The sequence below is a fragment of the Nicotiana attenuata genome, chromosome 7 (assembly GCF_001879085.1).
Source record: "Nicotiana attenuata strain UT chromosome 7, NIATTr2, whole genome shotgun sequence".
NCBI classification, from domain to species: domain Eukaryota; kingdom Viridiplantae; phylum Streptophyta; class Magnoliopsida; order Solanales; family Solanaceae; genus Nicotiana; species Nicotiana attenuata.
In genome coordinates this window covers 62,931,955-62,959,155 of record NC_031995.1, presented here as the reverse complement: position 1 = coordinate 62,959,155, position 27,201 = coordinate 62,931,955, and the positions used below count along the sequence as shown (strand labels likewise).

Below are 27,201 nucleotides of genomic sequence, written 5' to 3'. Positions count from 1 at the left end.
AACTTTTGTAAAATGTTCATGGTGTGAGTCGTTGAGGGAAAAGCTTAGGGAAGGAATTTTGATGGAGTGTGGTGAATTGCTCGATGACTAGCAATAATCTAAGTGTGGGGTGTTGATAGTAGGCTATATAGTTGATATTTACACCTTAATTGCTCATGCTTTATTGTTGTTTTATAAGGTAAATTGCCAACAAAATGCTTTAAATAGTGTGATTTGGTTTCGCATGGAATATTATGCGTGGGAAGCAACATGAAGCGTTTGGAGGCAATAATGTGAAGAAAACACCCACTCAAGTAGTACCGGAACACAAAGAGCAAAAGAAAATGACTGGACACAAGTCCACCGCGACCGCGGTGGACCGCGGTGCAGAGCGCGGAGACAAAGCGTAGAAAATAACTGAGGCAGTGTTCACCGCGGTCCACGCCGCGGCCGCGGTAAACTGTTCACGTATCTGAAAATTGGGGGCCAAAGTGTCAATTCGGGGAAACTTTTGTAAAACCCTTATAAGCTATAGAAACTCGCCCAAAAGAGGGGAAGCTTGTCTTGGAGATTACTTTTGGAGAAGAACAAGAGTGAAAGATCACCCAAAACATCATAGTTCTTTTATCTCTTTTATTTTCTTGCAATTTTTGCATTATGAATAATCTAGTAGTTTTATCTTACGTTGTTATGAGTAGCTAAATCCTTTGTCTAGGGTTTTGATGGAACCTATTGAAGGATGAACTTCTTGATTATGTTAATATAGATTGCCAGTTTAATCTATTTGTTCAACTACGTGTTTGTTGAAGTTAATTGACAGGATCCTCAATTAGCTGTGCCTATTTAGTGTGCATAACTCGGGAGAGAGTGCATATTTAGGTAGTTGTTGAACAACATCACTCCAAAGTATAAGAGGGATCTATAACTACGGGTTTAAAGGCGGGATTAGGGATAACGAAGCCTTGGGTGCAATTTAACGTGAGCTGTAATAAATTAAGCTAGCTAGCGTATCTCGGGAGAGTGTGTTTAGTAAATTATTGTGATTACTCGGGAGAGATTTACAGTAAATAGAGTGCTCATGATTGATAGAGATATATTGGTTAATTATATGAAGCATAACCGGAAGTGATTCCATCAATAGGGGAAATCATAGCCTCAGAACCTTCTCATAATTGTTTACAACTCAAGCATATTTAGTTTTCAGCTGTCTATTTACTTTCAGTCTTAGCTATTAGTAATACCGATTTATAAAGTTTGGGGAAGTTGATTCCAGAGAATTGAGTACATCCAAAGAAAGTAATTGATAGGTTAATTCCATGTGGGTTCGACTCCGGGCCTAAATACCCAGACTATATTTGCAACGTCCGCGTGTCTTTTTATAAGGCATAGTTGGGCGTGATCATCGCTTGGTAAGAGTGAGAATGTACCTAGAGTCTAGAAAAGAATAAAGAAAGTTCCAAAGAGCAGAATGGCCGTCCAACTCCAAGAATACTAGGGAGTGGGCACTGCTCTTAGCCTGTGATAACAACGAAAGAAAACTCCACCTACAAATTACGACTAAGATATCCACAAATGTTTCGACCTCTATTTGGTCAAACTTGAATATTCTAACAGATAAACAAATGATGGTACAAAAAATGAAAATCAAATTATGTCTGCAGAAAAGTTCCAGACAGGCACTTAGATCATAAAGAATCAAGATTTACAAATTGTTCCCTGCAATGCTCAACTATTTACGCATAGAACAACTTTAGTAAATCTAGATGATACGTATGTGTGAAAAAACCAGATAAATAATGCATTTTAAAAAGGATATCCCAGTGCAATAAGCTTTTACTATGCCGGGGTATGGGGAAAGACTGACCACATTGGTTCTATAATATGCAGCCTTACCTTACATATATGCAAGAGGTTATTTCTATGGGTTGAACTCGTGACCACCTAGGCACATGGCAACACTCTTACCCCATTGCGGCAAGGCTCCCCTTCCAAGGTTCAAAAAATATTTTTAAAAGGTAAAGAGCCAAATCAGGAAATTACCCATTGTCACCATTATTCTCCTGTACTTGAGCATCAGCAGGTCTGACACATCCATTATCCGGTTGCTGTCCTTCATTCTCAGCGGTAGCTAGTGACAGCAAACACTTGCCCAAGGTTGCGAGCCCATTCTGCGTTTGATACATATCCAGTGGAAGATCAGCAGCATTAATAAGAGATGTCATGCTTATTCCAGCTGCTGCCTCAATGAGCATTTCATCTTCGCGGTTAGGATGACAGTTAAGGTCCAACTGTCCCTTGCCAGCTCCAACTTTCTCCATGAGATCCCCGTTTGTATATCTTTCGTTTTCAGAATGACTTGTTTGCATCATCAATTCAGCTCCACTTGCCCCATCTGTTTCTGATCCATCTTTAGGTGGAATCTGATCCTTTGCCTGTGCAACTTCTGCCTCTCTTTCCGATTGTTTTTTCTTCTTACGCAGCATGAGGGTTTTAAAACGTCGTTCGGCACTCAAGCAGGCGTTGCACTTACACGTAGGCTGGTGCTTGCCCTTTCCACTTGGAGGCTGAATGCAAACAATACAAGTGCAACCAGGACGGTGCCGAGGATGTTTTGTTGTGGCTCCAACTAAAGGCTCTCCCAGGTCGCCAATGTTGTCTCCCAAAACAGCAACTGTTGCTAAGGCATTTAATCCAGAAGGTTCACAATCTTCATTTTTCCCGGCAATTTTTTGCCTCTTGTGACCTGAAATGAAAAAATAATAGAACAGTGAAGGGCATAATCTTTACACAAGGAAACAACCACTCTCTAGACGTGAGGATATAAGAGAAGAAATTATATTTGTTTGCAACTTTTGGTTGGTAAAAACAAAAATGAGCAAAATAGTTTCACTTCTTTTCTATTCAATAAAGTCGTAGAATACAAAACTTAGCAAGTCCACTCATCAACATGTATAAAGTATACCCCATCCTGATCCACAACTCATTTGTTTTCTTCAAAAAACGCTACCTACATAAATGGTTTGATGCATCTACTACTTTTTGGTTCATTTAAAGAGACAATCAGCATAAATTATCTTTATAAAGTAGGTGGAAACACAGAACATTATACATTTTTGACAAGCCAAAGGACATAACACGGCCTAATTCAAAGACTTCCGCACGGTGTGATATCTTTATCATAGATGGATCTGCATTGGAAAAACTTCTATTTGGCAGCTACTCGGATTGCCAAGGAAGACCGGGTCATTAGATGGAAAAGAATAGGGGTGTTCATCGTAAGAAGTTACAAAACTATGGATTTCAACTGAAGTCCAACTTCAACTTGGTTGTGATTAATTCAATGTCAGTGCTAACGCTACCGCTTGAACAGAATTACGTATGATCTACATCTCCGCATGGTAATTGAGAAATGGAACTTTTTGAAAGTGACTAATTTTTCATGACGAATCTTGTCCGTACAGTTACTTTCATTTGATCAAATTAGAAGAAGCACTAACTTTTATCAGCTTCACCTTTCCTGAATAATCTGCATCTAACAAGCTAGTAAAATTTTGAAGCTACATCACAAGTGATGTATGCTAGAGTGTGCAATGTGGTTTACTAGTGAAAAAATTCACGTAAGATGTAGAACCCTTGTTTTGGGGATTAAGAGATCTTGACTTTTTGGGTGCTTTTAAGCACTAAAAAATTCTATATTTTACTAGCAAGTAAGACATGTGGGATAGGACAGCTAATTGCATTAATGAAGTAGCTAGAGAGGTGTTGGGATTCTCGAGGGGTAACTTTGGTGGACATTAAGGGGAGGTGGAATGGAGAGGTCCAAAGGAAAGTTGGAAACCAAGAAGGTTGCAGTTAGTGGAGAGAAAAAGTGAGGAGGAAAAGAGGACGAATATGGAGAGGTATAAGACGAAGAAGAAGGAAGCAAAGTTGGCGGTTACGGCGGCAAAAACGGCAGCTTTTGAACACTTATATGAAGAGCTAAGGACAAAGGCGAGGATAAGAAGCTATATAGGCTCGCCAAGGCGAGAGAGAGGAGGGGCCAAGACCTGGACCAAGTGAAATGCATCAAAGACGAGGAAGGCAAAGTATTAGTGGAAGAGGCACACATTAAACGAAGATGGCAGGCATACTTCTATAAATTTTTAAATGAAGAGGGGGTCGCGAATATTATGCTGGGTAACTTAGAGCACTCCGAGAGTCGTCGATATTTTGGACACTGTAGTTGTATAAAGTTTGAGGAGGTTAAAGGGGCTATACGTAAGATGAGAAGGTGAAGAGCGACCGAGTCTGACAAGATCCTGGTGAAATTTTGGAAGAGTGCATGAAAGGTAGGTATAGGGTGGCTTACTGTGTTATTTAACATAATCTTTAGGACGACCAAAATGCCTGAGGAATGGAGGTGCAGTACAATGATTCTGTTGTACAAGAACATGGGTGATATCCAAAAATGCAACAGCTATAGGGATATCAAGCTACTAAGCCATACTAATGAAAGTGTGGGAGAGGGTGGTGGAAATGAGGAAGAGGATAGGTGTGTCTATTTTCGAGAACCAATTCAGATTCATACCGGGACAGTCAATTACAAAAGACATCTATCTTGTAAGGAGATTGGTGGAGTAGTATAGGGATAGGAAGAGAAAAAGCATATAATAAAGTACCCAGGGAGATCTAATGGAGATGTTTAAAGCGAAAGGTATACTTGTGGCATACATTACGACGATTAAAGACATGTACAATGAAGCCTAGACCTGGGTGAGGACAATGGTAGAAGACTCGAAACACTTTCAGTCGTGATGGGGTTACACTAGGGATCAACTCTTAGCTTGTTCGTATTTGCCTTGGTGATGGATAAATTGATGCGACATATCCAAGGGGAGGTGCCATGGTGTGTGATATTTGCAGATAACATAATATTGATTAACAAGAAGCGCGACGAAGTTAACACTAGGCTGGAGGATTGGAGACAGATCCTGCTGTCTAAAGGTTTCAAGTTGAGCAGGACCAAAACAGAGTACTTGGAATGCAAGTTTTGTGACATAACATATGAGGCGGGTGTGGACGTGAGGATTGATACACAAGTCATCCCAAAGAGAAAGTTTGAAGTATCTTGGGTCAAAAATCTAAGGTAATGGGATAATTAACGATGATGTTACACATCGTATTAGAGCGAGGTGGATGAAATGGAGGCTCGCATTCGGTGTGTTGTGTGATAAGAACGTGCATACAAGATTTAAAGAAAAATTTTATAGAGTTGTTGTTAGATCAACTATGTTGTATAGGGCAGAATGTTGCCAATCAAGAAATCACACGTTTAGAAAATTAAAGTAGCGGAAATAAGGATGCCAAGATGGATGTGGGCATACCAGGAGAGATATGATTAGGAACGAAGATATACAGGCGAAAGTGGGAGTGGCCTCCGTGGTGGATAAGATGAGGGAAGCGAGGCTGAGATGGTTCAGGCATATGAAGAGGAGATGCACAGATGCCCAGTAAGGAGGCATGAGAGGTTGGCAATAGTAGGTCTAAGGAGAGGTAGAGGTAGGCCATATTAGGGTAAGGTTATTAGACAGAACATAGCACATCTTCATCTTACCGAGGACATGACCCTAGATATGAGGGTATGGAGATCAAGGATTAAGTTAGAAGGTTAGTAGGTAGTCGTGGACCAATGTCTCACTCTCATGTGGGAGAGGCATGGTGACAGTTTGAAGCACCTTATATGCTTGTCCTTCTATGTATCAGTAGTATTAGTATTATTCTCATATTATCCTATTTTGTAAATTTTTTATATTATCTGTTGTTCCTTTGTGTCGGCTATCTTGTTATTATGCTGTTGTTACTGTTTCTTTTCACCAGTATTTCTAACATGGTCTCTTCACTACTGGTTTTTTCAAACTTGCTTTGTTTCTTCTTTGAGCAGAGGGACTATCGGGACCAACCTTTCTACCTCACACAAGGTAGCGGTAAGATCTGCGTACACACTACCCTCCCCAGACCCCTCTTGTATGAGATTACAATGTGTATGTTGTTGTTGTACTAGCAAGTAAGACGTGTTTAATCATTCACCATCATTCTTAATTGTTAAGTAGTTAGTCGTGTATAAGTGTCCCACATTGGGAAGTAGATAGATATTATTATGTACTCACTGGATATAAATAGGGTTGTACGATACTTTAATTAAGTAATTAATAATATTATTTTCTCCCGTGCTTTCTCACATGGTATTAGAGCAATCGTGAGAGATTTATCGCTGTGCATAAATTCCAGCGACTCAGGGAAGAAAAATCAGTTAACCGGAGGTCTTTTTCCGGCAAACACAGGTCTGCCGCAAGTAAAAAGCCACTTTTCGTCAGTGTTATGCAAAAACCAACACCACCACGAAGTAGATCGGCCTCCGGCGACCAACCCATAAAAAATTTTCCGTCAAAAGACCCCCCCACGCGCGCTGCCACGCACCGCCGGAAGAAATTTTCCGCGAAGTTCCGACGCCCACACGCCGGCGCGTGAGTGTTTCCGGCCAGATTTTGGGAAAACTTCTTCAGGACAGTGTCTTCTCCTCGCAAATCCGAGCCTACCCATCCAATTTAAATCAAATTCCGACCACTATTATATTTGTCCGGCGTGAACAGTAATTTTAGAAAATTTCTGCTTTTCCCGGTGCAACATAATGATGTTATTCGTATTAGAAGCCTTTAATTCACAGTCCATTAGATCCAATGCATTGAATCCAATCCAGATGGTTTCTTTACAGGATTATATTGAGTTCCTTCAGTACAAAGCATGTAAACAGACATCTTCAGAGATAGCTTCCATCGTTCAAACAAATAGTAGTGTGACTTGTGTCTCCCAATCTTCAACTTCTGAGTCTTGGGTCATTGATTCAGGTGCATCTGATCATATTTCTGGTAACAAATCTCTTTTCACTAGTATTTCGTATTCTCAATCTCTTCCAAGAGTCACAATGGCCAATGGGACTCAAACCATGGCAACTGCAATAGGTCAAGCAAGCCCACTTCCTTCCTTACCATTAGATTCAGTTCTTTATGTTCCTAATAGTCCTTTTAATATCATAGTCGTTAGTCGCTTAGCCAAATAACTTCAATGCGTTGTTTTATTTCTTGATGACCTTGTTTTTATACAGGAATGCAGTACAGGGCGGATCATTGGTACCGGGCGTGAATCAGATGGACTTTATTACCTTATCATTGCAAAATCACCTGGACTCACATCTTGTCTTCCTTCAATAACTTGTCTTGTTACCGATTCACTAGATCTATTACATAAACGGTTGGGACATCCCAGTTTGTCAAAACTTCAGAAAATGGTAATTGATTTATCTCACTTGTCCAGTTTAGAGTGTGAGTCATGTCAGCTCGGTAAGCATACCCGCTCCCATTTCCCTCGGCGTCTTGATAATCGAGCAGAGTCACCTTTCACTTTAGTCCAATCAGATGTTTGGGGTCCTATTCGGGTCAGTTCTACCTTGGGATTCCGCTACTTTCTCAGTTTCATTGATGATTATTCCAGGTGCACTTGGATATTTTTGATGAAAAATCGGTCTGAGTTGTTTTCTATTTTCCAGACCTTCCACGCTAAAATTCAAAATCAATTTAGGGTTTCTATCCGCACATTTCGTAGTGATAATGCCCTAGAGTATTTGTCTTCCCCATTTCAGCAGTTCATGAACTCTTATGGGATTATTCATCAAACATCTTGTCCCTACATATTTCAACAAAATGGGGTAGCTGAAAGAAAGAATAGACATCTTATTGAAACTGCTCGTACCCTACTCATACAATCTCATGTTCCGTTGCCTTTTTGGGGGGATGCAGTTCTTACATCTTGCTATCTTATTAATCGTATGCCATCTTCAGCTATCCAGAATCAAGTTCCATTCTCTGTCCTGTTTCCCCAGTTACCTTTGTTCTCTCTTCCACCCCGTGTCTTTGGAAGCACGTGTTTTGTTCATAACCTTACTCCAGGAAAAGATAAGTTAGCTCCTCGTACTCTTAAGTGTGTATTTCTGGGTTACTCGAGAAAGCAAAAGGGGTATCGATGCTATTCTCCTGACCTCGAGCGGTACCTTATGTCCGCTGATGTTACCTTCTTTGAAACCCAATCATACTTCACAGGTCCGGGTAATCACTTAGATATTTCTGAGGTGCTACCAGTTTCATCTTTTGGAGATTCAGTCACTATCTCCCATTCATCTTACTCTACAACTCCAGTTCCACCACCTACAGCTCCAGTTACAGCTCCACCACCTACAGCTCCAATTGCAGCTCCACCACCTATAGCTCCAATTCCACCACCTAGTCCAGTTCAACCTTGTGCAGCTCCACCACTCTTTACTTATCATCGTCGTCCACGTCCAGCATCAAGCCCAGGTAATTCACGTCCTACATCAGATTCTGCACCTACTGTGGACTTGTCTCCTCTTAGTCAACCAATTGCACTCTGCAAAGGTGTACGATCCACACTTAATCCTAATCCCCATTATGTCGGTTTAAGTTATCATCGTCTGCCATCACCTCATTATGCTTTTGTATCATCTTTGTCCACTGTTTCTATTCCTAAGTCTACAGGTGAGGCACTATCTCATCCAGGGTGGCGACAAGCTATGATTGAGGAGATGTCTGCTTTACATGCGAGTGGCACTTGCGAGCTTGTTCCTCTTCCTTCAGGTAAGTCTACTGTTGGTTGTCGTTGGGTTTATGCGGTCAAAGTCGTCCCGGATGGCCAGGTTGATCGGCTTAAGGCTCGTCTTGTTGCAAAAGGATACACTCAGATTTTTGGGCTTGATTATAGTGACACTTTCTCTCCCGTGGCTAAAGTAGCTTATGTTCGTCTCTTTTTGTCCATGATGTTGTACGTCATTGGCCTCTTTATCAGTTAGACATTAAGAATGTTTTTCTCCACGGTGATCTTGAAGAAGAAGTTTATATGGAGCAACCACCTGGTTTTGTTGCTCAGGGGGAGTCTAGTGGTCTTGTATGCCGATTGCGCAGGTCACTATATGGTTTGAAACAGTCCCCTCGAGCTTGGTTTGGTAAGTTCATGACTCGTAGTGAAGCTGATCACTCTGCGTTTTATCGGCATTCTGCTCCTAATCTGTGTATTTATCTGGTGGTTTATGTTGATGATATTGTTATTACTGGCAATGATCAGGATGGTATTACTAATCTGAAGCAGCATCTCTTTCAGCACTTCCAGACTAAGGATCTGGGCAGATTGAAGTATTTTCTAGTTATTGAGATCGCTCAGTCTAGCTCAGGTATTGTTATTTCACAGCAAAAGTATGCCTTAGACATTCTTGAGGAGACTGGAATGATGGGCTGCAGACCTGTTGACACTCTTATGGATCCGAATACTAAGCTTCTGCCTGGACAAGGGGAGCCTCTTAGAGATCCTACGAGATATAGGAGGTTGGTTGGCAAATTGAATTACCTCAACAGTGACTAGACCTGACATTTCTTTTCCGGTGAATGTTGTAAGTCAGTTTATGGATTCTTCCTGTGACAGTAACTGGGATGCAGTTGTTCGCATTCTTCGGTATATAAAGTCAACCCCAGGCAAAGGGTTACTATTCGAGGATCGAGGCCACGAGCAGATTGTTGGGTACACAGATGCTGATTGGGCAGGATCACCTTCTGATAAACGTTCTACGTCTAGATATTATGTTATAGTAGAAGGTAATTTGGTCTCTTGGAAGAGCAAGAAACATAATGTAGTTGCTCGGTCTAGCGTCGAAGCCGAATATCGGGCCACCGCTGTGGCAACATGTGAGCTAGTTTGGGTCAAGCAGTTGCTCAAGGAGTTGAAGTTCGGAGAAATCAGCAAGATGGAACTGGTGTGTGATAATCAAGCTGCTCTTCATATTGTGTCAAATCCGGTGTTCCATGAGAGGACTAAGTACATTAAGATCGACTGTCACTTTGTCAGAGAAAAGATACTCTCAGGAGATATTGTTACAAAGTTTGTGAAGTCGAATGATCAGCTAGCAGATATTTTCACTAAGTCTCTTACTGCTTCTCGTATTAGTTACATCTGTAACAAGCTCGATACATATGATTTATATGCACCGGCTTGAGGGGGAGTGTTAAGTAGTTAGTCGTGTATAAGTGTCCCACATCGGGAAGTAGATAAATATTATTATGTACTCACTCTATATAAATAGGGTTGTACGACACTTTAATTAAGTATTTAATAATATTATTTTCTCCCGTGCTTTCTCACATTAACCATATATACTTCTTGACTACATCATAATTATGTAGTGGTTGACGCTTTATAACAGTTCATAAAGAACATTAAAGTATGTCTAACCACTCTTCCCGAAAGAGGAAAAAATTAAATATACAAATAAAAGGTGGTAGGGGAGATAGTCTATTAAACAAGGAGAAAAGATATAATACCGTTACTGACTCTAAAGAAAGCTTCCAGTTCCTTTGCTTTAATCTCCTCAGGAGCCGAACAGGAACATCTGTAAACAAAAATGTTGGCAGAAAATGGGTAAGATAACTGTATCCTTTCTTCATATCTTATTTAGTCAATAAGTACACACGGGTAGAGGTTATATCAGTTTGCAGAGCTCCCGCCAACACATATAAAAAAAAGGTGAAAAATCAGAGCGATGCATCAGAACATGGCATCTTGGACAACTAAACGTGCTTAAAAGAAATTAAAGGTCTAACACCAATTTGCTCCAGTTAGCTAAGCTTGCCAATGATATGAGAAGCCAAAAAGGAAAAAAGAAAGTCCACATAAAATGTTTAATCCATATTTTTCTTAAATTGAGATCGGTGAGGCCGTGGGGGTTCAATGCTGAGTTCTGGTTTACCTATTAAGAAACTTCATCATATGGGGAAGAAGCAAAACATTTCTTTATTTCAGCAATGTGATATTTATAAGTGAGAATCATATAACAAGCTTAAATAGTAACAAACCAAAATGGAAGATTACAAACCTATTTGAGTCCCAGATGTTGTCTGAACACGCCCACTTAGGAGGAAGGAGAACATGCATGGGCAATCTACGCCACTTGGAGCAGCTGTCACATTGAGCCCATTGTTCCCGGTCCCTGTACAAAGGGTACTACAACCACTTAGCAATCATCATAGCTCATTGAACTCCACAAACAAAAAATCTTGCAGTTTCTAGCAGTGAAATAAGCAGCAGCAAATTCATTCATTTTCTATAACGGCAGCTTTGATATGAGGCAAAAGCAAAGGCAAATATTATTGAAAAAGTACATAGTTTTTGTCTTTGATCTTTTCAGATTCTACATCCTCCAATGCACGTGGAAAAAAAATAAGACAAACAATAAGGCTAAATGTAATGGTATAATGAGAAAACTTTCTGAACACTGGAAAAACTTTTCTTAATAGTAAGAGTCTTTGCCTTACCCAGAAGGCCGGGAAGTAAATATTGTCTGCTTTCCAAAGACTGGTGGTTCCTATAGTTAAAAGAAAGCATTATAGTTTTCAATTACTAATCTCTATCATGATGGATAGGAAATGAAGAAAAATAAAATGGGAAGAAACAAAGTTTGTGTGATACAATGTACACTGAGTTAGCTTACATCATACGCCGCAAATTCACAGTGCTCAATCACAAGAATGGTCGGCTGGGTAGTTGGAGGTGGACGGAGCAATTCTTGTGATTCTTCCCACGTGATTGTAAGCTCCATGGCATCATCAGCATGCATGAGAAGCCTCTTATTTGTAGACCCGATGTTTGTAGTCTTTTTCTTCTCTGAAACCGGCATTTGCCGGTGCACAGAATCAGCACTGGTCCTGCCTCCATTCTTTCCATGTTTTGCCAAAACAAAGAGAGTTTGCATAAAGGAAAAGTAGAACCAATGCAGCAAGCATGTCGTGTTACTAGCTTTCTCAAAATACCTAAAAGGCTAAACTAGCTACTCACATTAAGGTTTTCAGTTAAACCAGTAAATGAAGTATCTGCGGAGCCACTACCATCGGGGAGGTGTGAGGACTGAGGATCCTGTGATTGCATATTGACAAGAGGAGATATATTCATTAAGATAATAACTGAAGGAAACTGAGTAAGGCAAGCAAATTATCTTCAAGTAACCTGTGTCTCAACACTGTTTGTTGCCTTCCGAAAGCCCATAACAAGCTTTCCTCCAGGATCAATTCGACTAAATGTCACTGAAATAAAATACCACAATTAGTTGTTATAATTAGAAATCAATAACAAATTCCAAGTACACGGTCTACTGGTGAGTCTAATGAAGAATCAACGATCATGTAAAGAAATGCATAGAGCAATTTGTGCCAAATATGACGCATCTGACAGATGTACCAAATCGACAGATCTCATATTATTATCTCCATTTTTTATCTGTTGAAAAATAATCAACTTCATCTATTTTTAACATAAGTGGAACCAAAACATGATAAGATGTAGTGAACACTAGCAGGATATATTATCACCAGATTATCCCTGATTTTGGAAGGGGAAAAAAGGAATAAAAGAAGAATAATATTCAATAAGAAGCATTTAAGGAGGTTATATCAAGTGCAGCATCATTGATGTACAACAAAAGAAGGTAACCTTGCAGCAGAATCGAAACTAAGGGGGGAAAAGGACATAAAAGAAACTCTGACACTTACAACATCAAATGAAGAAACTTACCAGTATCACCAGCTTGCAATTGCATGTTTTGTATGCAAGGGGTGACACCCTCCAGAACATACATCCGACTGTTGTTATTTGGCCAAAATCTGAACTGAAATGTCCACTCTTTACCTTTTATATCCTGAATCCTTATTGGCAGACCGTCTGATTGGTTGATAGGAGGAAAGTATGCCTGCAAAGGATTTAGAATTCATAAAGCGCAAAAAGGTGTGACCAAATCTAACCATTAGGAACCATAAAGGTAAGAGACAAGACATATTATCCCTCCTTTACCTCAAAACAATTTTCCTACTTTGCTTCCCAGGGGTCAAAGGAAATGATCTTCAACTAAAAGATTTTTAAGTAGATATTCTCAACATTCTGTAAGAAATATTGCAACTTCTAGAATTGTTCATACAGTTCATTACTTATTTTTTATGCCACCAGACAAAGTAATCTAAACCAGATTTAACTCCAAAATTGGTCAAATCGACCTTAAATAGCCTAAATAAGTCTATCAAATTGGGACAAGGGGAATAGTAGGAACTTCATGAATCATGAAATCTTAAGAGTTAGGTCTTACTTCAGCGCATGCTTTGGGGAGAACCAGACGACCAATTCGACCAGCATCACTAGCACTTAGGACCTTCTCGAACAGTGGAACTATAGTGGACTTCAAGCTTAAAATAGCAGTCAAAGGAAACATAATTGATACCAAGCTAGAGAAGTGACATAAAAAATTCCTTAACTAATGCCTGCTAATCTTATTATGATTAACAGGCTGATGAACAACTCAAAAGTACGCAATAGTAACAATGAGCAGTAAGTACAAGGATACTCTCCGGATAATTGACGCAACTCTTGCTCTGTAATCCTAGGCCAGTACCTAGGCAGTAATTGATTGCGGCCTCCTCTTCCTTCTGCAGGAGGCCTTGCAATCCGTGTCTGAGAAAGCAGTTCTTTGTTCGAATCAGAACCAAAACTGGGACTAGGTTTGGGGGGCTTGAGCAATATGTGGCGCGTTCTTAGCCCCTGTTGAAAGGGAGGAGTTTTTTCATGTTCCCTTCCTTCAACCCCTCCACCAGGAAAAGATAATCCTGGACTTGAACAACCCACAGGAGTACTCAAAGAGAAATCTAGTGATGGTTGATTGGTCGTGTCATACATTTCTTTTACCCCTTGGTTTGGTTTGCTATTGTCTTGTTCACGAAATAGAGAAGCCATAGACTGCTGGTTGAGATTTGAAAAGCATGTGCTAACATCACCAACAGGAAGCACCTTCTCTTGCTTAGTTTTCCCAAGAGACACATTATTATCATCCTTTTGACTTTGAAAGGGTTGACCAGGCTCACTAATCTCCATTATATTGTTCACTGTTGGAAGCCTTCCTTTGTCGAAGTTGGTTTCATCTACTCCCTTTTCCACATGAAGTGGCTGTATAAAATTAGTTCCGAAGGTGTTATTACGAAAATCATCAGCAGGTACCTGCCAAAATATTTATAGAATGGTAACACTCAAAATATGTCTGGAACTTACTAACCAAATTTCTTAAGGACTACAACAATTAGCATAGGCAAAATGCTGATATATAAAAGAGATCCGGAAACAACTCTTATTAGAAAAGTAAAACAAACTAAGAATGGTGAGACAATACTGACACGATACATTAAATTCTAGGAAATGACAATCACATCAATCAATCTAACAATCAAAAATGCCTCAATCTCAAACTAGTTGGGTCCGGCTATGTGAATTTTCTATATCCATTTTGCCTTATTGGGGCCCGTTTCGTTCCAATACATATACTTCAAGACTGAAAGCAAATATGAGTAAATGAATAGTAAATGTTAAAAAGGAAAAAAATACAAAATATATGCCATCCCAATTTCTTGACCAGCATCTAGTTATTAGCAACTTACTCTACCATTTTCCTAGAAGAGTACTTTTATACTACAAGAAGTCAAAATACATGAACTACTACATTTTATTAGCCTCTGTTCTATGGTGATATTTCTTTTAGATGATAAATGGACCTTGGGCCTAACTCAACCCCAAAAACTAGTTTATGAGGTGAGGATTGTCTAAGACCATATAAGGAGACCAAGGACCTCAAATCTCACCGATGTGGGACAACTCAACATTAACTAGTTTCAATTATTATTTTAACCATGTATCCTACTTACTCCAATGTCATAACACATTGTTTCTTTTCTTAATCTCCTAGTAAGACATGAGCAACCAAGTAAAATGGAGCACAATACTTGCCAATGAGTGATAACACTACTTGACAAGGATAAAGGAAGGACTTCAAGTTTGATAAGTGTAAACTACAGTAATTGGTACATTTTTTGTTCATCCATCCTCATATTGTGAGTAATTGTATTTCCAAATGTAATTGTCATTTGCTAAAGGTGTAATCTCATACACATACTCATTGTATTTTGCAGCATAGTGAAGAACAGTACTTCCACTGCTTCAGAAAAAGTAAGACATTTATCAACAAGGCCAAAATGCTGACTTAATTCCAAAATATTATAAATCAAAATATTCTATTACAATGGAAAATTAGCAAACATCACAACAAAATATATTAGATTAAATGTTAAATGCATCAGACAAGCACCATACCACTGCCGTATACCATATACATTACATAGACATGATAACCCAAATTTAGTGCTCCTGCACCAAAATTAGCAATCTACAACTATCTTTACCATAAATAGGATATGCAGAATTGAAGGGCTGGATTAGAGCAGCATATCTTCTAATTTTTCTAGCTGTAAAATCATCCACGGGACATAACAAATAAGTAGATGTTTTAAAAAGTAGAATAAACGATAGAGACTTAAGACAATGTCACTTCATCGAATACTCAATCACAACAGTTCAACAATAATTTCCAAGAACATGAATGATGAAGAATAATTCAGATGCATTTTAATATATTATGTAACAGGTTTGTGTGGTTGCAGATACCAGATAAACAATGGTAAATATTGCTCCCCTAGGTCCAATTATTCAAATTATTCCTATTGTTATTATTATTAGTATTTTGATAAACTACTAGTGGGGAATAGGATTTAGACTTGTTAGAGAGTTTCTAATATTATTATCATTATTATAATTATGTGTGTGTGTATATATATATATATATATATGTGCGCGTGTGTGTATGTATGTTTATAATATAAATTTATATATATATTTATTTTATTTGGTATGACGATGATGTCAGTTGAGCTTAAATTCATACAGCCGACCACAACTTGTTTGGAACTAAGGTGTAGTTGTTGTTGTGTTAGTATTTTTTATAAAGTAATAAGGTTTACTGATGTAATGGGGAAATACCGGTATACAAGCAGCTGGTTGGACCAATTATAAAAGGGACAAAAACTGAAGATAATGATAAGAAGACATGCTTTCATTTCTCTACCACATTTATCGCAGAGGCACTTGTCCCACCAATAGTAATTCCTAAAATCTGTACATATTTGTATCATATCTACTATGTTTCATAACAGGTAGTGCAACTGTTTACGCCTCTTCCTCACCCTCTATCCCATGAGACATACAAAAATGAAGTAGATAAAGGGAAGGTGAAAGAAGAACCTGCATTGATCTCATGGAATGACCATCCAAACGCCTTGCGCAGCTTATACACCCTACACCTCCAAAATCTAAGTACTCGAACAAATATTTTGAAGCAATGCACCCACAGTGTAGATGCTGCAAGACCATATGCACAGAGAGTCAAGAATCACTCATGACTCAACGAGACAAACTTGACCCAACTCTATAACTTACCTTCCCACACATTTTGCACTTCCTCCAACCAGAATCCCCCATGTGGAATGTTTCACAGAAGGCTAAGTTCTCAAAAGCAGATCTGCAATCAAATGAGATGACATCAATGAAGGCAGGAGCCAAAATAAAGTTTAATGATTTACTAAGTTAGCATAACAGAAACTAAGACATCCACCAGAAGCACTAATAAAAATCAATTACATTTTAGATTGATCAAAATGCTCCAAATAATTAACAATTACAACTTGTTTGGATGGTTGTTACATGTTGTATTGTATCATATTATTACTTTATATACAATGTTTGTTTTGATTGTTACTTAAATTTTATTGTCGTATCGCTATATTCGTCGTTACGTAACCACGAAAGATGTCACTTATTGGAACGACCGATTTGGTGTGGCCGCGTCGTTGCCTTATTTTTTTGCTCTCATCTTCCTTATTATTAAATAACCATATTTTATCATTTACCCCACCTTTTAATATAACTATTCTACCTCGTAGCTTATTTTTTCCTATAATATTGCAAGTTTATTTTTTATTTGTTGGTGCATGACATCATGAAACAACGACAAACAATAGAATATATCCAAATATCATATATATCAAAACGATACAGTACAATATAATTCTATATGAAACATTATGAAATGATACATAACCATTCAAACAAGTTGTTAAACGATAGAAGGGTGACAGAAGGAAATGAACCATGAAAATCAGGAGGAATTGGAATTTCTACCTACTTAATATTTACCTACTGATGATAAGAGTCATATAGCCAAGTTTAAGGCTGGCATACTCTTTCGCCAACAAAGACCAACAGAAAGGTGACAGGGAGATTTCAAGAATCACGAGTACTTGAAGCCCGAGAAAGCAGCAAAAATTCTAGGACAGGAAAGCAACATTATTGTCCTCAGACTCAAGTTCTATGAGTAGGTTATTTTCTTGTTGTTTTAAGTCCAAGCTCTTTTCTTTCACATAGTTAACAGGGGAGTAGGCAGGCGCGAGCCACACTGCGATTCGAATTGTAGCCACCTGGCCAGTTTGCTGTCACCTTGGGTGGATGTGGATCCAAAACTTACACTTGATGGATTCTACATTTAAGGTCCTTAGCATTAAACTCATTATACTTATGAAATTATGAGTTTAGACTTTAATATTTGTTGAAATTTAGTGATAATTTTTACATATGCATACATGTTCCGTGTTAAAAATATTGGGTTTAGTTGAAGTCATAGATGCTATGCGCCAACCGCCTCTAATCTTGGGGACTAAGTAGTAACCTTAATAATTTAGAGATAACATGGAAAGGTATATGCATGAAGCTATCATGTAATTAGAACTCACCTCACTCTTCTTCTTTTAGAAACATAAATGAATAAAGCAAGAACAAAAAGGCACCACCATATGGTCCTTTGACTTTTGACCCTTTTCTCCTTCCCCCAAAATGAGGAAGCAACAACAAGACACCATACAGTCTTTTTGACTTTGACCCATCTCCTCTTCTTGCCCAAAAGGAGGCTTCTTTTTTTTGGGAAGCAACATCAAATAAAAAACAAAATCTGCTCCTACTTCTGATAAAAGAGTAAAAGGGAGGGAAAACCCCACTCACGAACTATATATAACAAAAAATGTTCACATATAACTGAAAATCCTAAATTTAGGAACAATTTCAAAATGCAAAGAAAAAGAAAATCATGAGCAATTTCAGTGGGGGAAATAAAAAACCCAAATCCCCAAACTGCCCTTGCATCATAAAATCAATTCATAGAAAGCTACTGAAAGAAAAAGAAATTTTTTGACTAAAAGAAGAAATTACCCGCAGTTGTAACAAAGGTTTGCAAATCCACCGGATTTCAAGCTCCAACCTTTCTTCCATTCAGACGACGTCGTCTTACGACAAACCTCATTCATGCATATCATTGACCCCATATTTAAGATTTCCAAATCCAAAAATCCCTAAAACCCTTTCAAGAAATCATTGACTTAGATCAAATAAAAACCCAAAATTAAAAATTCCAAACCCCCAAAAGAAAAAAAACTCACCTTACCTAATTAATCTACTGGTGCACCCAGAAAACAGAGTAGGTAGGCTGCGTGGCATGGGCATGAAATTATGGAAATCTTGAAGTGAATCTGCACACAAGAAAATGGTCAAATCACAGTTCAAGAAAACGGCGGTGGTCTGTAGCGGTGATAGGTGGTAGTTTCGATGACCAAATTACAGATAGTTCCTTTTTCAGATTGCATTATACTATGTATGTATAGAGTGAGAAAGAGATGATTTTTGTTTTAGAGAGAGAAAGCGTGTGTGCATGCAAACCAAAAAACAAAAACGGAGAGCACAACAAAATGCATGCACGATACTTGAAGATACCGTTGTTTGCTTTACTTTTTTGTTCCTTTTTTCCTTTTTGTTTCGGACAATGAATACTACTGTACTATATATATGTATATATAATTATAAATTATGACGTCAAAATTCTTACAAAGTATGGACTCAATGGTAAGTCAAATTACACTATACCTACATTTGACTAAAATTTATTGGGACTAGGGTAAATTATTACTGTGTGTAATTTTGTCAAGTGGTTGAGGGATTTCTTCTATAGTTTTTCCTTTTTATTCTTCATAGTTGTTAGGACTTGGAAAATATATCTATTTGACCACTTCTCTTTGATGCTCACATGGAAAGATTTTTTATTGATAATTGTTCTACACCATAACTATATTTATATTTTGAATGAATACGTTATTCACTTTTAACAAGTTACTATAATATTTACTTTGCACGATTTTGCACTTTTTTTTAATAGTATGTGTGAAATAAAAATGGAAATATTTTAACCTTAAGTGGAAAATTATTTAACTTTACTCAATTCTAATAAAATTCTATTCAAAAGAATGATTGAGTCCAAAATATGTGTGTAATATACGAGTGTTACTTTAACTATATATTTGAAAAGATGAGGTTGTAATAAATACCATTGAACGTGTAACGTATGAACTTCTGAATAATTTGTCGTCTTATGTTAAAATAAAGACTTATTAAAGGGGTCAATATGACTTCGGTTGCAAACGGCTTTGTTTTTTGTTGTTTTCGAAAAAATAAGGGCAATGAGCTAAGTATTCCAATTGTTACATGTCTTTTCTCTTGTTACATGGTCAAATCTCAGTTGAGTGTTCTTTAACAACTAGCTTGCAAATAACTAAATGGCTGTAACTAAGTAAAAAAAATAAAGGTTGTAAACAATTATGAGAAAAAGCTAAGGCAATGATTTCCCCTATTGATGGAATCCCTTCTGTTTATGCTCATACAAATTTACCCACACATCTCTATCAATCATGAACGCTAATCTTACCGTATCTCAGTTGAGTGTTCTTTAACAACTAGCTTGCAAATAACTAAATGGCTGTAACTAAGTAAAAAAATAAAGGTTGTAAACAATTATGAGAAAAAGCTAAGGCAATGATTTCCCCTATTGATGGAATCCCTTCTGTTTATGCTCATACAAATTTACCCACACATCTCTATCAATCATGAACGCTAATCTTACCGTAAATCTCTCCCGAGTAATCACAGTAATTTACTATTGCACTCTCCCGAGATACACTAGCTTACTTTATTTAGCACAATTCAATTTAGATTGCACCCAAGGCTTCGTTATTCCTAATCCCGCCTTTAAACCCGCAATTATAGATTCCTCTAATAATCTAGGAGTGGTGTTGTTCAACAATACCCTAAATATGCACTCTTTTCCAAGTTATGCACACTAAATAGGCACAATTAATTGAGGATCCTGTCAATTAACTACAACGAACACGAATTTGAACAAATAAAGATTAAACTAGCAATTTGTATTCACATAAACAAGAAGTTCATCACCCAATAGGTTCCATCAACACCTTAGACAAGGAATTTAGCTACTCATAGATATAGGAGAATAAACTAAGCTTGAATTCATCATAAAATCAAAAGAAAAGAAGAAAGATGTCTAGAGTACTTTCTCACAATTGTTTTCCTTGCTAAGAAACCTAAGAAATCAATACATGCCTCTCTTGGGCGAAGTCTAATGTTTTAAATAGGGTTTAGGTCTAAAAATCCCGTAATTGACACTTTGGTCCCAGAAGTTTCTGCGCCTGCCGCGGTTCTGCCGCGGTCGCGGTAGAACCGCAGCCAAACACCCTCGCGGATTCTCACAACTTCTGCAGCTACTTCCCACCGCGGTTCTGCCGCGGTCGCGGTGGATCCAGTTCTCTGAATCTTCGGCCTGTTTTTGCACGGGTCACTTAGGAAATTTCACAGTTGGCCTCTTTTTCATCACTTTTGACTCCAAAACTGCTCCTTAGCCGTCTTTATATATATATCACCTACAAATCATGAAAAGCACTAATAAGAGCATTTTGTCATCACTTTTAGCATTAAAACTACACAAGAAGGTGATTATTTAAGGTGTGATTATAGTCAAATTCACCTATTATCACTCATGAAATGTAAAAGAATTTATTAGTAGTTTTCCGTGCTTCTTGTGATATGTGATTAAACATGCGATATTTTTCAATTATGCATTTACTTGAATTATATAATGTTATTCAGTAATAATAAAATTCGATCTGAGAAAATGATTGTAGCCCAAAATTGATCGCATAAACTTCTTAAACAATCTTTTTCATGTTTGAATTTAGATTTTTTCATAAAATAAAGGCAGAGACAATGAGATAATTAAGTATACATCATTTGTTTCTTATTATTATCAGAAAGAATTTATATTATATTCATTGAATTGTTTAAATTACAAGGCGTAAGAAAACTTAACGATATTTGACCGGTTAAGTACTTTGACACTAAAATGATCATGAAACATAGAATATCCTAAGTATCATGGGGTAAAAACGACTAAAATCATTCGATATGCATTGTATGCATGTATGAAGCTTCAAAATCAACCTTTGCAAGTCTAGTAGATTGGTGTAGTAGGGCTGAAACTTTTATTTCCCCTAGAAGTGTAATTAAACAATTCCCCAGCACAAGAGCTAATTAAAACTCTAGTTTCCATTCTCAGACTATCTTACGCATTCCATGCATGAGCCAAATATTGACATATACATGCAAAGGTGTAGGCTGAATCATTTTTGCCCTACACATATTATTAAAACAATTCCTTTGCTAGAGGTAAAATCTAATTTCCATTCAAAATAACCATCCTACGCATTTCATGAGCCAAGTATTTATAACACATACATACAAAAATATTAGCTAGTGTTAATTGTTGGGTTCTATGCGAGATTTGACAAAGTTGTGGTTAGGGTTCATTAGGTCTTTGAAAGAAGCTTCGAGATATTATTTCTGAGAGAGGAAAAATAATGAATTCAAGTGTGTGTCTACAATTGAGTCTGTTACAAAAAATATTGGTTTGTTCTTTTCTAAACCTGGCAGACTAACAGATCAATATTACAAATGGGCCTACTACAAATGTGGGCCTAAACAATGTGGCCCAAATATTAACCTACGTCAACTGGGCTTAGTCTAACAGCCCCCTTCAAGTTGGAGGGTGACAAGACCCCCAACTTGCAAAGATGAAAATGATGTACAGGCCCAAGAAAAGCTTTCGTAAGGACATCAACAACTTGAGCACCACTGGAAACATGGCCCAAACTAATTAGCCCGTCACCAAGCTTGCCCTTGCTGAAATGGCAATCCAACTCGATATATTTAGTCCGTTCATGAAAGACTGGATCGCGCGCAATACGCAGGACTGCATGATAATCACAATACAAAGGAATAAGAGAGAAAAAAAGAGATGCCAAAATCAACTACCAACCGAGAAATCCAAGTGACCTCTGTTGCAGCTTTGCTCATTTCCATGTATTCAGCTGCGGCAGGGGAAAGAGACACAATCGATTACTTCTTGGACTTCTAACTCACCAAAAAATACCAAGGAACACACATAACCCAGGCACTAATCTATGACTATCAGCATAGGAGGCCCAATCACTATCACAATATACTCACAAAGACATATAAGAGGAATTGCTAAAGAAGAGGCCAAAATTAGAAGTACCCTTCAAGTACCTCAACAAATGCAGAGCAACCTTCATGTGGGGAACACAATGAGCATGCATGAACTAACTCATATGTTGTATTGCAAAAATGATATCAAGCCTTGTGTAGGTTAAATTCAACTTGCTCACCAAGTACTTATACTCCTCAGGTTTGGGCAAAAGGGTCCCCAACTGAAGCCTTCAACTTCACATTAAGCTCAAGAAGACAAACAACAGGAGCATGCAGAAGAATTAAAAGAATCTAATAGCTCAGTGATAAAATTTCTTTGATCCAGAGAACCCCATAATCAGAATAAAGTGTCTCAATCCCAATAAAATAATTGAAAGAACCTAAAATTTTTATTTTGAACTACTTATGCAAAAAATCTTTTAAAGAAGAAATTTCAAGCAAATCAGACACAGTCAATATGATATCATCCACATAAACAACTAAAATCACCAAAGAACTCCCAGAACCCCTAGTGAATAAGGAGTGATCATTTATAGAATGAGAATATCCTCTAGAGCATAGGGCTTGAGACAACTTAGCATACTATTGTTCAAATGCCTGCCTCAAACCATAGAGGGACTTAAGAAGCTTACAAACCAAGGAGCAGGAGAGAAAGAGGAAGGAACAGACAGACCAAGAGGCAACCTCATAAAGACCTCTTCATCAAGATCACCATGTAAGAAAGCATTATTAACATCAAGTTAAAACAGAGGCCGGTGTTGTTTAACAGCGACAACAATTAAAGACTTCATAGTAGACATTTCGACAACAGGAGAAAAGGTTTCATGAAAATCAACTCCATCAACCTAAGTATCACCCCTAACAACCAACCTTGCCTTATACCTTTTCAAACTCCCATCAGCTTTGTACTTGACTTTATATATCCATTTGCAACCTATAGACTTCTTGCCAAGGGGTAGTTCAATAATATCCCAAGTTCTATTAGCCTCCAAGGCCTCAAACTCCTTTCTCATGGTATTCTACCACTAAGGGACAGTTGCTGCCTAAGAGTAAGTGTAAGGCTTAGGAATATGGATCCGATGAGTGGTTACATTGTAGGATGCAGACTTAGAGCCTAAATAAGGAGGAAGGGTGGTGTGGACATAGTCCTGAAGGTATCCGCGAGCATTGCAAGGCCTGATATATCTTCTTAGTAAAAGTGGAGAGGAAAAAATAGGATCAGAGGTAGAGCTGGAACTAGGAGAAGAAAAAAAGGAGAGGAAGCAGGAATAGAAGAAGAAACAAGAGAAGAAGGGGCAGACTAAGGAGAAGAAACAAGGGTAGGGAGAGAAGAAGGAGGAAACTGACAATCATCAAAACAGGTAGGAGACAGAGCATGAAGATTATGGGAGGAATCAATAGAAGATTTAGAAAAGGAAAATATTTGTTCATGAAGAATAACATCTCTAGGTACAAAACAGTTTCAAGTTGCTAGATTATAAAGCTTATAACCTCTTTTTGTCAAGAGGATATCCCACAAACACACAAAGAATGGACCTAGGATGAAGCCTATCCCTGTTGGATTTAGGCACAGCAAAATAACAAAGGAAGCCAAAGGCCTTGAGATGAGAGTAGAGAGGAGTTTTCCCAAACAACAATTCATAGGGACTTTTATGATGAAGAAGAGGAGAATGGAATCTATTAATGAGGTAGGTGGCAGTGAGAAGACGATCACTCAAGAACCTTATGGGGAGATGAGACTAAAACAAAAGAGCCCTAGCAGTTTCCAACAAGTGTTTATATTTTCTCTCCACCACACCATTAAGTTGTTGGGTATGAGAACATGAGGTCTGATGCACTATACCCTTCTTGGAAAACAAAAGAGAACCAAAAGAACTGGAACCCAACTCCCAGGCATTATCACTTCTGACAGTCTTTATCTTAGCTTGAACTGTGTTTCACAATGGAAATGAAAGCTTTTAACAGGTCAAAAGCATTGCTTTGCCCCTATTAAATGTGTCCAAGTTGCCCTCGTGTAATCATCAACTATGATTAAGAAATACTTGGACCCAGTATATGTGGGTGTAGGGTAAGGGCCCAAGTGTCTATATGGATGTGTTGAAAGGGATGAGTGGATTGAATAGAGCTATCAAGCAAGGGCAACCTAGTTTGTCTTGTCAAAGGACAGATTGGACATGTAAAAGGTTGCTTAGAAGATAAATTGCAAGTAAGTCCAGAAATAAGTTTAATTTTAGAAAAAAGAAATATGCCTAAGAATTTATTGTCAAACAATTTCATCTTTACACATCTTATTAGATTTATCAATGGTACTTACAAAGGAATTCTTAACATCAACACTAGCAGGAACTACAGGGACAGAACAAGAAATGGAAGAACAAGAATTAAAAGAAATAGAATCAACAACAGATTGACATGATGAAGTAGTGGCATGTTGAAACAACATGTATAGTCCATTATCCGGTCTACCAAGTACCACTGGCTTCTTCACTGAAGGGCACTGTAAAGTACTAGAAGTCTTGGTAAACTATACAATATTATTATAATGAGACAAGACCTTGTACACAGATATGAGATTGTGTTTAAAGTTAGGAATGTAAAGGACATTGTGAAGGACTAATTCAGGAAATAAAGCTAAAGAGCCAACATTGGTAACTTTTACTGTACAACCATTTGGAAGAGACACAAGGTAGGGAATAAGTAGAGTGATCTTATCAAAAGGCAACTTTTAATGGAAGTCATGTGATCAGTAGCTCCAGAGTATATTATCCAAAAAATACCATTCACACTAGAGAGCATGCAATCTCCACAAGATACACCCTCATAAGACAGCAACTTACCAGCAAAGTTAGCAGAACCCAAGAGATTTGGAGTATGCGGGGAAGCAGAGATCTAAGAATATTCTAGTAACATCATCAGCTGGGAGTATTGATCTTTGGTCAGGCCAGGAATAGCAGAAGACTGGTCATTGTCAGCAGAACCATCATACCTACCATACATAGAAGAAACACCAGAAGTGTCAACCTCAACATGTGCATCAGTACTGCGAGGGGGGAGGCCTTTTGCTAAATTTGAAATTAGGAGATACCCATGCAACTTATCACATTTATCTATAGTGTTCCCAGGCTTCTTGCAATAATTGCATGTGGTAGAAGACTAGGGAGCCTCAAAGGAAATTTTGGAGGTGAAATTAGGCATGGAAGTCCCAACATTAAATAATGCAAATTTTTTAGAGAATTGAGATGCAGAGTACACTAGCCTTTGCTTCCCATCAGATAGCAAAATACTATAGACAGTCCCAACAGATGAAAGAGGTTTCATCATTTAATTGTTACTTCAAGTTCGGATGTATGTGTCATTTAAACCCTTAAGAAACTGATAAACCTTCTGCTCATCATTTTTAGCAGCCTTACCCCCCCCCCCCCCACAAGTGCAGATTCTGACTTTATAAGAAGCCATCTCATCGTATAATTATTTAATTTTGTTGAAATAAGATGCTATGTCTAGTGATCCCTGAGATATATGTGCTAATTTATTTTTGAGCTCAAACACCCTAGCACCATCAGCCTTCTCATACCTCACCTCTAACTCACACAAGATATTCTTGGCAAATTCAGAATATTCTACACTACGAGAGATTTTTTTGGAGAGGGAATTAGTCAATCGGGAGACCACAAGGTCATTATAACGTTGCCATTGTCTAGCCAAAAGAGATACTTGGAGGTTTCACAGAGGTTCCATTAATGAATTTAAGTTTGTTCTGAAGGGAGAGAGCAATCAAAAACATTTCTCCTCCAACTACCATAAGAACTTCCATCAAACGGACTAGAAACCAAAGAGGTTCCTAGCACGTCTGATGGTTGGACATATAGGGGATGATAGGGATGTGTGTAGTCATCCTCGTGAAAAACGGCATGAGATGTCACAGAGGAAGTAGCAGAGGATGTAGTTACAGGAGTATCGTTTGTTATTTGGGAAAACACGTATTAATAGGAAGTAGAAGCAAACAAATTGATATAGGAGAAAGAAGGAGCAAATTTACCCCCCTCTTGTGCAACCGAAAAGAGAACAGTCTTGTGAGAAATATTCCGGTGACTAGCGATGAAACCCTAGCTTGGAAGAAAAATCCACAAAATTGATGCAACCACAGTCACCCAACTGGATAACAAATGAAGAAGAGTAGCAGGGATAAGACCCAAGGAAAATCCCCAAATCAAAGGAGAAAAATTACTGAAGATCCCAAACTGAGCAAACACTGCTGAAATCGAAAACATCGACGAAATTTGCCGAGAGTAACATTGATCGGAAGCGGAAGAGATGATTTACCAAGATATACGCTCTGATACCATGTTAATTATTGAGTTATATGCGAGATTTTACAAAGTAATGGTTAGGGTTCATGAGGTCTTTGAGAGAAGCTTCGAGATATTATTTCTGAGAGAGAAAAAATAATGAATTGAAGTATATGTCTACAATTGACTCTATTACAAAATATAAAGGGTTGGTTGAAGACTAACAGATAAATATTACAAAATGGGCCTACTACAAACGTGGGCAACTCTTGGTAGGGAGCGCTTCTCCCTTAAATGGATCACACGCAACGCGAATAATCTAGAGTAGTCGAGCCATATTTTTCAAATACCATATGGTTAAATAAAAGAATTAATGAACAAATTTAATTGGTTCTGATCTTTGCCGATTTGGTCAACTTTTTATTTTTGTTCTTTTACGGTTTTTCTATTGACGTAAACTGTAAACGTTATG

General features: G+C 38.0%; 1 protein-coding gene across 6 annotated transcripts; it reads right to left on the bottom strand.

Moving 5' to 3' along the window:
* LOC109229214 (B3 domain-containing transcription repressor VAL1-like) lies at positions 1,670-18,843 on the bottom strand. 6 transcript variants are annotated; one of them, XM_019394574.1, is made up of 15 exons: positions 18,805-18,843; positions 18,479-18,563; positions 18,247-18,386; positions 16,426-16,507; positions 16,231-16,347; positions 13,457-14,103; positions 13,202-13,298; positions 12,637-12,811; positions 12,073-12,149; positions 11,905-11,982; positions 11,561-11,785; positions 11,385-11,434; positions 10,946-11,059; positions 10,395-10,462; positions 1,670-2,722 (listed from the first exon to the last, which is right to left on the bottom strand). In XM_019394574.1, the coding sequence occupies exons 3-15, from the start codon at positions 18,357-18,359 to the stop codon at positions 2,016-2,018; spliced, it is 2,550 nt and encodes an 849-aa protein (XP_019250119.1). In that variant the 5' UTR covers positions 18,360-18,386; positions 18,479-18,563; positions 18,805-18,843; the 3' UTR covers positions 1,670-2,015. The 6 variants fall into 6 exon arrangements, with proteins under 6 accessions (XP_019250119.1, XP_019250118.1, XP_019250117.1 ...); XM_019394573.1 differs by lacking the exon at positions 18,805-18,843 and having other exon boundaries at positions 18,247-18,394; positions 18,474-18,798; XM_019394572.1 differs by lacking the exon at positions 18,805-18,843 and having other exon boundaries at positions 18,474-18,798.

Bases quoted from the DNA above. Each gene is read 5' to 3' on its own strand.
- LOC109229214 (XM_019394574.1), bottom strand. From the start codon at position 18,359: ATGGGGTCAATGATATGCATGAATGAGGTTTGTCGTAAGACGACGTCG. The intron at 14,104-16,230 runs GTTCTTCTTTCA...ATATTTTGGCAG, and splicing joins ATTCCATGAGATCAATGCAG to GTACCTGCTGATGATTTTCG. The intron at 11,786-11,904 runs GTGAGTAGCTAG...AAACATGGAAAG, and splicing joins GTTTAACTGAAAACCTTAAT to AATGGAGGCAGGACCAGTGC.